The sequence below is a fragment of the Elephantulus edwardii genome, unplaced genomic scaffold, assembly GCF_000299155.1.
Source record: "Elephantulus edwardii isolate Elephantulus edwardi_28Jun2011 unplaced genomic scaffold, EleEdw1.0 scaffold00166, whole genome shotgun sequence".
NCBI classification, from domain to species: Eukaryota; Metazoa; Chordata; class Mammalia; order Macroscelidea; family Macroscelididae; genus Elephantulus; species Elephantulus edwardii.
Genome location: NW_006399916.1, coordinates 2,659,679 through 2,671,278, shown reverse-complemented (window position 1 = coordinate 2,671,278; position 11,600 = coordinate 2,659,679). Strand labels below are relative to the sequence as shown.

General features: G+C 37.9%; 1 protein-coding gene across 1 annotated transcript in view; it reads left to right on the top strand.

Moving 5' to 3' along the window:
* Window positions 1-11,600, top strand: part of RYR2 (ryanodine receptor 2 (cardiac)) — an 814,526-nt gene that overhangs the window by 651,731 nt on the left and 151,195 nt on the right. Inside the window, exons 77-79 of the mRNA XM_006895387.1 lie at window positions 1,315-1,411; window positions 4,380-4,483; window positions 6,011-6,062. Coding sequence (XP_006895449.1) covers window positions 1,315-1,411; window positions 4,380-4,483; window positions 6,011-6,062 — 253 coding nt within the window. The remainder of the gene's footprint in view (window positions 1-1,314; window positions 1,412-4,379; window positions 4,484-6,010; window positions 6,063-11,600) is intronic.

Below are 11,600 nucleotides of genomic sequence, written 5' to 3'. Positions count from 1 at the left end.
TTTAGGGCTGTTGTACATAGGGTCGCTATGAGTCGCAGGCGACTCGACGGCACATAACAACAAACAACAACAACAACAATTATATATTCCAGAGACAAACTGGTCACCCTCTGTGAGTGGAGAATTTTAGGGTCTTGGTATTTCTAGGATTTGAGTAAATGTATGTAAACAACGGGAGTGATATGCATGCATTGGTTGGTATTAAATATTCATCTCTCTCTTGGGAGAGATAGGTCGAGGATATGGGGTACTGAATGTTTTGACCTACTATGTTCTTCTGGGTACCAGCATGACAATCAATCTCCATGGTGATTTGAAATTTTCATGGTGCTCATGGGACTTTTCTGTTAGTATAATAATGAGGAAAAGGTCCATTTTGGGGCACTTTGACTGTTTTCTAGACACACTACCTTGAAGAAGAAACTTGGATACAAGCTTTATCATCTTGTCAGCTTTTTCCTCTGGTATAACATCTTTAGCTTTGGCCTGATGATCTTTCCTGACCAGTAATAGGCTAATTCCTTGCCTTCCTCTTTCTGGGTGGTGTCTGACTCATCCTACTCTGCTTCATTCACCTGTTCCTTCTTCCTCATTTTTGGAGATATCTTCATCCCAAGCCAAATGTTATCCCTAATAAGCCTGTTGTCAGGCAGAGTGAGTCCTTTGAAAAATACGTCATACAGGGCAATGTAGATGGTCAGAGAAAGAGAAGGAAACCCTCTACAAGACTGATTGACAAAGTTACTACTATAATTGGCTTGAGCATGAAGGAGATGGTGAGGATGGCACAGGAAGAATTAGCGTTCAGATCTGTTGTTCGTAGGTTGCTATGAATTGTAATTGAGTTGACAGCACCTAAAACAACAACATATTCCCATTTAGTTCAGTTAGTACATCTTGTTTTGACATCTTCAAGATCCACATCTAATGTTAACTTGAATCATACCTAAATAGGAACTGTTGTTTTATTATTTATCAAAGCAACTTATGCCAAGATTGCTACCATTCAGGAGCACTGATCTGATCTACTTTCATGCTTTATCTTGTTTAAAAAGTCACACACTTGAAATCTAATTGAGGTCATCCTCATTTTATGACTGAGAAAAATAAAAATGGGATGGGTTAAATAACATGCTCAATGTATCAAAGCTTAGAAATGGCTGAACCAGGAACTTAAACCCTTCAGTTCCTGCACTGTGATGCCTCCCTGGCTGAGAATAGACAATTCACAGAGCAGTTAATAAAGTGATAAGCACCAATTAATACCTTTTCAATTTAAAAGCAAAACCCTTTGACATTATGTTTGTTTTGTAGGCACCGGGCTGTCAATCTCTTTCTTCAGGGGTATGAAAAGTCCTGGATTGAAACAGAAGAGCATTACTTTGAAGATAAACTGATAGAAGACTTAGCAGTATGTTATTAATGGAATTGTAAAATGAAAGATTGGGTTTTGTGGGATGGAGTTGGTAAGAGTAGTTCTTCTGTATGTGAAGAAAAATATAATTCTACTATATTGGTCTTAGGGAACTTTTTACCTCAATTATGATTATATTCAATCCTTAGGAGAAAACCCTTTGCTTCAAAATATCTCAACAGTCATCGATACAGTACTTAAGATGACAAATGCATCCTCTGATGAAATTATTCTCTTAAACTCCTTATCAAAGCAGCTTTAAAGAACCCAAACCCAGGATATAATTATGACAGGCTAAAAAGAAATTGAGGTGTGGTAGCCTAGTAGGTAGATAATTGGGCTGCCAATCCAAAGGCATGGAGTTCGAATCCATCAGCTGCTTTGAGGGAGAAAGGTGGGCAGTCTCCTCTCATGTGACTTCCAGCCTCTGAAAACCTGCTACAGGGTCAGCTATCAATCAATATCTGAATTCAGGGTAATGAGTTTTTAGAGAAAAATTAGCTCAAGATTAATGTAATGAATTATCAATGAAAAATTATTCTTTTTTCAAATACCCCAGGGCAAAGAAGATGGAGTAACAGCATGCAGTGATGAAAAACAGCCCACAGCACACAAAAAGCTGGTCTAGCATTGAGTTGCACTGCCATACAGAGCCCTACATGTGGGGATGCTCACCCCTCCCTTTCCCAAGCCATCAAACTCATTGGAAAATCTGAAGAAGGCTTTGGGCCATCTTCTCAGAAAAATACATAAATAGTTTATATTAAAATGAAATATGTATCATAAGAAGTTTGGTATTTCTACATCTTAAGTCTAGAGCTCAGCAACACTAATTATAATCATAAACCTATTCAATCATTACCATGGTCCATTTCCATAATAACTTATTTTAGGGAGCTCTGGAAGTAGAATCTGTAAGGAGTTAAGCTGCTAGTCCAAAAGCCACCCATCTCCAGAAATTCAAATCCACCTGAGGTTCATGGGACAAAGACAGGCAATCTCTTTCCATGTCATTTACAGCCTCGGAAACCCTCTAGAGGGGCAACTGTCGATCAGTTGCTACTTCACAGCAATAAGTTGGAGCTGAGTTTTTAAAACAGAAACCCAGTAATCTTGTGAACAATAATTATCCACTGCCACTCCATACTCTCCAACCCCCACCCGTAGATAATGCCTATAAATAAAACCATATGGTGTTTGTTCTCTTGAGTCCCACACACATTTTTGTAAATTAATTCATGAGTTTCATGAGTCCCAGCTTAAAAACCAGTTAGTTTTTAAAAAGTTTTGGTATTCATGGTAAATACATGTAGCAAAGCATTTGCCATTTCATTTGTCTTCACAGGCACTGTTTAGGGACAATATTCTTATTGTCTTCCTGATTATTTTCATCCTTTGTAGCAGAAACTTAGTATCTATTAAGCAATGAGTCTTCCTCTCCTTTCTCAGACCTATCCCCAACAGCCACAAATGAACACTCAACACTTGTCTCTCAACATTTTTTCATTCTAGATATTTCAGACAAGTGGAGTCACATAATATTCCCTTTGGTAGAATAAAGAGTTACAAACTTATTCCACTAAGCATGATATTTATAAGGTTTATCATTCCTCTTTGTGGATGAATATGAAAGTTTTTAAGTCACAAATAGGGAATATAGTGGACAAATTAATACAATTTTTTAAAAACCTAATAATGAAATGCGTTCATATTTTTCAAATAAATGATTTTTCTTTAAAATAAAACCCAGTGAAATATTTGGACGTTTAGTGACTGCCAAGAAAAGAAATAGATTCATCCTAGAGAGGGTTAAACCAGGCTACTCCTTGGAGGCAAGGATTCTGGGGCTTCGCCTGACATACTTTGGACATGTTGTAAGGAGAGACAGGTCTTTGGAGAGGGACATCATGCTGGGCAGAGTGGAGGGACAGTGCAGGAGGGGAAGACCCTCTATGAGGTGGATTGATTCAGCAACTGGGGTAATTGGGATGGGTGTGTCAGAGGCAATGAGATTGGCACAGGATAGAGCAGGGTTTAGGGCTGTTGTACATAGGGTCGCTATGAATCGCAAACGACTCTAGGGCACATAACAACAACAACAACAACAAGTGGAAATTTGCCCAGGACCCCTACATAAGCCTAAAACCAGGAAAGGAATCATATAGAAGAAACTATCACTGGAAAATAAATCATTCTTGCAGAGAGAAATATCAGTGTAAATAAATGAAGGCTTATAGTGGAAATATAATTGATTAAATCAACCACCAAAACAAAAAAAAATCAAGATTAATTCTATAGTCAATGAAAAGGAACTGAAAAAATACTATTTATGCAACTTAAATATTAACCCATTTAACACCTGTTAACTATCATTTTTTACTGAATCGTGCAAAGGTTTCCTTTCAAAAGCACTTTGCTCTTCTGTGGTAACTAAATTTTTATACTTGAAGTGACAGCATTTTATTGCAAATCTTTAAACATTGACTTCATTAAAGCTAAAACCTGTTTAGCAAAACCACTTTTATCTAGTTAGGTTTGGCTTGATAATAATAGCACTCAGAATTTTAAAATAAACACAAATTTTCCTTGCCTAACCCATTCTTTGGGTAAGTAGTGAATACCTCTGCTTCAAATGACATAGTTTTACCTTGGTTATATAATATATATGCATATAACACAGACACTCATGCACATACATATCACAGCACAAAGAGAAGGATTATTCTTTGTTCCTAAGCATTGTATTAACTTGCTTTTGAGTTGTTTTTGTTGTGTACCATCAAGCCAACAGATTTTCAGAGGCAGTCGATCGCATGGGAGGAGATTGCCCGTCCTTCTCCCATGGAGTAGCTGGTGGTCTTCAGAATTGCATCACAGCTTCTTCCACTAGACCACCAGAACTCCCACATTTAAGTAGATGTTTCATTTAAATGTGAAATTATAGAATCTTTGCCTTTTCTCTTAGAAACCTGGAACAGACCCTCCAGAAGAAGATGAAGACACCAAGAGAGTTGATCCCCTTCATCAACTTATTCTCCTGTTCAGCCGAACAGCTTTGACAGAGAAATGGTATGGTGGGGAAAATCTTCTGAAAGACACAAATAAAGTCCCTGTCAGAGTCTTTTGTGTACCATGTATTCATATTTCAGTATCATCTTGTTCTTATTAGACGTCTGTGCTGTTCAAAGAATGACTTATTTGATGTATACTAGGGCACCTTGCTCTCTCTTGGCAAATCCTGGTCTGTATGTTCTAATTTTTCTTAACAACTCAGTGTTTGGCTGATTTAGTTCATCCTGATTCTCTTTATATAATAATTTTTTCCTCCTTTATCATAAACAGCTTTAAAAATAAGAGAGCCCGAAGCTATTCCAATTCCCCAAGTAATGTGGAGATTTATGATGACCCTAAATTTCCTCAATAGATTGTGTCTTCATTATGGGATGAAGTTAGGAAACCTCTAGGGCCTAATGGGCCATCATCTCAGCTTGGCATTTTCTTTGGGAGCGCATTTAAGGGTATTCTTCATTTTCTTTTGTTCTTGTAAGATGAGTAATGGGAACTCACCAAAGTCACAAAGGGCAAGCCTCTGTGCAATTAAATAAGAAATACACTCTTATGCCTGATTCTCAAAATGATCTGAGCCTCTTCTCATTTCAGGGGGCACTCCATAGATTAGCTCTGTAGATGAGCATTTCAGAGATTATAAAGCCTTCATTCACCTCTGTGCTGCGTGAAAGAAAGCCTGCATTGCCCCAGGCCTTGCCTGCTCTCTGCAAAACCTGGGACATAATTTAATTGGCAGCCTCTATCCACATGAGTCTCCTCAGAAGCCTGGACAAGTTCATTTGACCTCTTGCATGCTATGAAAATGTACAATTCCCCCTCTTAGCTAATGTGTTCCATCCACTCTCTCACTATGTCTCTCTCTCTCTTGTTATTTCCTAACTAACAAAACCATCTCATCCCTAAGCATAGAGCAGCTCTCTCTCTGTCTGGCATTGTCAGGTAATGAGGTATTTCTCATAAGTGATTTTTTTCTGATGACTGAACTTTACAATTGCTAAAATAACTTCACAAGTCTTAGAGGTTGATTGGTGGAAACCATTCTTAAACTAGTAATCATTTCCATGTTTCTTAAGAAAAAGGTAATAAGCATATTTTAGCCTTAACTTTGAAGGATCATCATTACTGACCTTCTTTGTATTAACTGCATAGCACCAGGATAATTTGAGGAGTCTTTCCATCAATTATCAAGTGCTACTTCTCCTATCAAAGCCACTAGCTCTTTTAAATTTTCTTGAATCAAATGTTGTGGTTTGAAAAATTGAGTGTTATGTGTTTATGTAAAACCACTAGAGCACCTATTTTGTGAGTTTTGGAGCTCTCATCTCTGAGGTAAGGTGGTATAGACTTTGGCACACCTGACGTCTTTTAGTTTTGATTTGAGAATATTTTTACATAAATAGTATTTTTAAAGTTTTATGTTGTCTTAGTTTTAAAAGGATATTTGGTTAAAATAAACAAATATTGTTTAAACAGTAAGAGTATTTTTACTTAAAAATTGGTGATTTTTTTTCTCTTTGCTTTTCATAGCAAACTGGAGGAAGATTTTTTATATATGGCTTATGCAGATATTATGGCAAAGGTAACTAACCTTCTTTCCTGACTTTAAGTATTCATTTTTGGTAAAGGCAAATCCTTCTCATCGGACAAAGGATAGTAATCTATGTTTTTCTAGAAGAAAAATATTTTCTAGAATAAAAATATTGGAGAATAAAAGAATATAAGTGGCCCTAAACTTGGCTTGTATTTGGTGCATGAAGTTATACTGTAATTTTCTTAACAAGTAATTAGTATTTCCTACTTTCACATTTCACTGATGACCCACTCATTAATTTCCCAGTCATTCATTTGTCAAATATTCTTTAGGTATTTAGGTTCTGGGGTTTTAATGAGGGATAAGAAAGCACACATTCATCTGCCTCCCTGGAGTTTACCATGTACTGGGGAAGAGCAAGATTTAAACAAACAAGATGATTACAAACACTGATAAGTATAGTGGCAGACCAATTTTTGGGTATATGGAGCACAGCTTCTTTACACTAGCCATGAAATCAGCTTAGTCTAAGGCTTTGAAAAGTTGAAGGGTGAAGGATAAAATGACCAAGACAAAAATAGTAACAGTATTTACTGAACATGTATGTCACTTAATCCTCAAACAAGAGGATGAAGGTAACAGAGGACTCAGGAATTCTGAGTCTTCTGATCTGGCAGCCGGATAGATATTGGTATCATCATTGCTGATGTTTTTATGTGCCTTCAAGATAGAACCAGCCCATAGTTGACCCTCCAGTGGGGTTTCAGAGGCTAAAAATCACCTGGGAGGAGATTTCCCATGTTTCTTCTGAAGAGAAGCTTTGGTTTCAAACCTCATGCCTTCAGAGTGGCAGTGCATATCCTTACTACTGGGTCACCAGAGGCCCCTGGAGCCACTGCTGAGATGGAGAAAGCACAGGCTAGCTATAGGCTTGGGTGAGCGAGTTCTGAGGACATTCTAAAGATTCCCTAGAGACATCTAAGTGGAGAGATTTATCGTGCAATTAGACATTTATATGCCTAATCGTTGTGTGAAGTAAAGCTTATTTCTGGTAGTCAGTATATCTAGTAAGGCTTACAAATACGAGTGTGTGATTCATTAGCATTAGATAGTAATTGAAGTCAAAGGAGGGGCTGATAGAGCCCATGAAGAGAAAACAACCTAGAAAAACCTTTAAAGAAACTGAGATTTAAGAGATAGTTAGAATAAATGAAGTTTATACTACACACACACACACACACACACTCAAAGACACATGGGAGAACCTTAAGTAAACTAGTAATGAGCTAGGGGAAGAGGAGGAAGTGTGTTGTCACTATTTATGTTCTTTTGAAAGATCAAGTAAAGATGTTAAATTTATCATCCAGGAAGAGTGCAAACGGTCATTACAAAGAAAGAAGAGGAAGAAAAGACCAAAATGGATGTCAGAAGAAACTCTGAAGATTGCACTGGAATGTAGAGAAGCCAAAGCGCAAGGAAGGATCCAAGACACTAAAGAGCTGAACAGAAGATTCCAAAAGGCAGCACGGAATGACAAACAAAAATACTACAATGAAATGTGCGAGGAGCTAGAGTAGGAAAATCAAAAGGGCCGAACTTGTTCAGCATTTCTTAAGCTCAAGGAACTGAGGAACAAATTCAAACCTCGAGTTGCTACAATCAAGGATGCTTTAGGCAGAATGTTAAATGATCCAGGAGGTATCAAAAGAAGATGGAAGGAATATACAGAGTCATTGTATAGAAAGGAATTGGCAGATACAGAAGAATTTAATGAAATAACATTTGAGTAAGAGCCTGTGGTGATGAAGGCAGAAGTTCAAGCTGCTTTGAAGGAAATAGCAAAAAATAAGGCCCCAGGAATAGATGGTATACCAATTGACATATTTCAGCTAACAGATGCTGCCCTGGATGTGCTCACCAAGCTGTGCCAAGAAATCTGGAGAACAACCACTTGGCCAACTGACTGGAAGAGATCTATATTTGTTCCCATTCCAAAGAAGGATGACCCAACTGAGTGTGGAAACTACAGAACAATAGCATTGATTTCACATGCAAGAAAGATTCTACTGAAAATTATCCAAAAACAACATCAGCAGAGAACTGCCAGAAGTCCAGCCTGGGTTTAGAAGGGGTTGTGGTACTAGGGATATTGTAGCCGATGTTAGATGGATCTTAGCTGAAAGCAGAGAATACCAGAAGAATGTCTATCTGTGTTTCATTGACTATGCAAAGGCATTTGATTGCGTGGATCATAACAACTGTGGCTAACTCTGAGAAGAATGTGAATCCCAGAACATTTAATCGTGCTAATGCGAAACCTATATTTGGACCAAGAGATAGTCGTCAGAACAGAGCAGGGCAACACTGAATGGTTCAAAATTGGGAAGGGTGTGCGCCAGTGATGTGTCCTATCTTCATACCTTTTCAACCTTTATGCAGAGCAGATTATCCGAGAGGCTGGGCTCTATGAGGAGACGTGTGGTGTTAGGACTGGTGGAAGATCTATCAACAATCTGCGTTATGCAGATGACACAATCTTGCTCGCTGAAACTGAGGCGGACCTCATGCACTTACTGCAGAGGGTCAAGGACTGCAGCCTTGAGTATGGACTGAGGCTCAATGTCAAGAAGACAAAGATTCTCACCACTGGACCAATTGGTAGCATCAGGATGGATCGGGAAGAGATTGAGATTGTTCACAGCTTCAGTTTGCTTGTCTCCACGGTCAACACTCTTGGCACCAGCAGTCAGGAAATCAAAAGCGTATCGCGATGGGAAAGTCTGCTGTTAGGGACCTCTCTAAAGTACTCAGGAGCAACGGTGTCTCTCTGGAGACTAAGGTGCGCCTGATACAGGCCATGGTCTTTGCAATCACTTGTTATGCATCAGAGAGCTGGACAATGACAAGGTAGGACAGAAGGAGAATTGACACCTTTGAGCTATGGTGCTGGAGAAGAGTATTGAATATAACATGGACTGCCAAGAAAACAAACAGATTCATGCAGACAGGGTTAAACCAGGCTACTCCTTGGAGGCAAGGATTTGGGGGCTTCGTCTGACATACTTTGGACATGTTGCAAGGAGAGACAGATCTTTGGAGAAGGACATCATGCTGGGTAGAGTAGAGGGACAGCAAAGGAGGGGAAGACCCTCTATGAGGTGGATTGATTCAATGACTGGGGTAATCGGGATGGGGTGTCAGAGGCAATGCGATTGGTACAGGATAGAGCAGGGTTTAGGGCTGTTGTACAGAGGGTCGCTATGAGTCGCAAATGACTCAACGGCACACAACAATAACAACAACAATAATATTTATTACCTGGGCATTATGTGAATACTAGTGAGAACATTTTCAGAGAATTGTGTAGTGGTGAGATGTGCAACATTAGTGATGGAAATGTCAGATGGTAGGGATGTAAATTGTTTTTCATATATGGGAAACTGTAACATAGATATTTCTTGACTGAGAATATCAAGAGAGAAACAAAATATAATAAATAGAACCATGAGATTGAAAATGAATTATTTTTTGTTTGTTACTGATTTGATTTTTTAAAAAGAGATTTGACCATGCTTAAAATCCTTATGTTCCCTTTCATTTTTCACAAGTTCTAATCTTCAACATTCAAGCTACATATATTTCATATTCTGATTATTGAAAGATGCTAGCCGTTATTTTTCCTCATTTGGACTGACTTCCGATCTGGGCTCTACCACTACTACCATAATTATCTGCCTTCTTGTACTGTTCATAAGGTTTTCAGAGGCCTGTTATTTAAGAAGTAGGTGGCCAATTCTGCTTCTTAGCCTGTGTTAATTTGTGAGCTCTACTAAAACCTGTCCACCATTGGTATCTCTTGTGGAATTTGACATACCGGTGGCAAAGCTTTCAGTATCACAGCAACCTACAAGTTATTTTAGTACAGCAAACTGACAGACAAGTGCTAGAGCAATTAGTACAATGTTTATCATGGAAAAAAAGGGGTGTAATGAATGAGCATCACATACTAGGCATTAGTGAGATGAGATGGACTATCATTGGCCACTTTGAATCAGATAATCTATATGGTGTACTATGCTGGGAATGAAAAACAGAAGAAGAATGGTGTTGCATTCATCATAAAAAAGTCAATTTTAAGCTCTGTCCTGAAATACAATGTTGTGAGTGATAGGATATTATCCAGATACATAAGACCTGTTAATATGACTATTCAAATTTATGCTCCTATATCTACAGCCAAAGAGGAAGAAATTAAAAATTCTTACCAAATCTTACAGTCTGAAGTTGACCGAATATGCAGTCAAGATGCATTAATAATAATTGGCTACTGAAATGAAAAAGAAAAGTTGAAAACAGTGAAAAAGGAATAATAGTTGGAAAATATGGGGTTGGCGATAGAAATGAGGCTGAAAATAGAAATACCAAATTTTGTATTTTCAATGTTTTGTTCATTACAAATACCTTTTTTAAAAAAAACACAAATGGTGACTTTACATATGGACCTCACCCGATGAGCTGCGTAGGAATCAGATTGACTACATCTGTGGAAGGAATCCTTAGAAAAACTCAATACCATCAGTCAAAACTAGGCTATGGGCAGACTATGGGTCAGAACATCAGTTACTCATGTGCAAGTTCAAACTGAGGCTGAAGAAAATTAAATCTATGAGAAACAAAATATTATTTTAAATATATTCCATCTGAATTTCAAGACCATCTTAGGAATAGGTTTGAGGTATTGAACATCAGTGATTGAAGACCGGTTGAGATGTGAGATAATATCAAAGGATATCTTCTATGAGGAGAGCAAAAGATCATTACAAAGACAAAGGAGAAAGAAAAACCTGAGGTAAATGTCAGAAGAGACTGTGAATTGCATTAGAGCATTGAGAAGCCAAAACAAAGGGAAATCATCCTGAAATAAAAGAGCTAAACAGAAGATTTCAAATGGCATCTTGAGAATACAAAACAAAGTGTAACAATGGAACATACAGAGAGCTGGAATTGGAGAATAAAAAGGGAAGAACTCACTCTGCATTTCTCAAGCTGTGAGAACTGAAAAATTTAAGCTTCAAATCACAATCTTGAAAGATTCTATGGACAATATTTTGAATGACCCAAGAAGCATCAAAAGAAGATGGACAGAATGCACAATCACTGTGCCAAAAAACCTGACTGATATGGAAAATTTCAATATTATTAATATTTTAATTTTATGAAAGGAGCCAATGTTAATGAAAGAAGAATTGGAAGCTACATTGAAATCATTGGCTACAAATTGGCCCCAGGAATTGATGAGATACCAATTGACTTGTTTCCGTGAACAGATGCAGCCCCAGATGCACTCACCAATCTATGCTAGGAAATTTAGAGGACAGCTGTCTGGCCAATGGATTGGAAGAGGCCCATATTTATTCCGATTCCCAACAAAGGTAATCCAACAGAATGTGGAAACAATATTATTAATATCACATGCAAGCAAAGTACTGCTGAAGATCACTCAAAAACGGCAACATCAGTCTATTGATTGGGAATTGATACAAGTTCAAGCAGGATTTAGAAGAGGTCTTGGCACCAGGGATATAA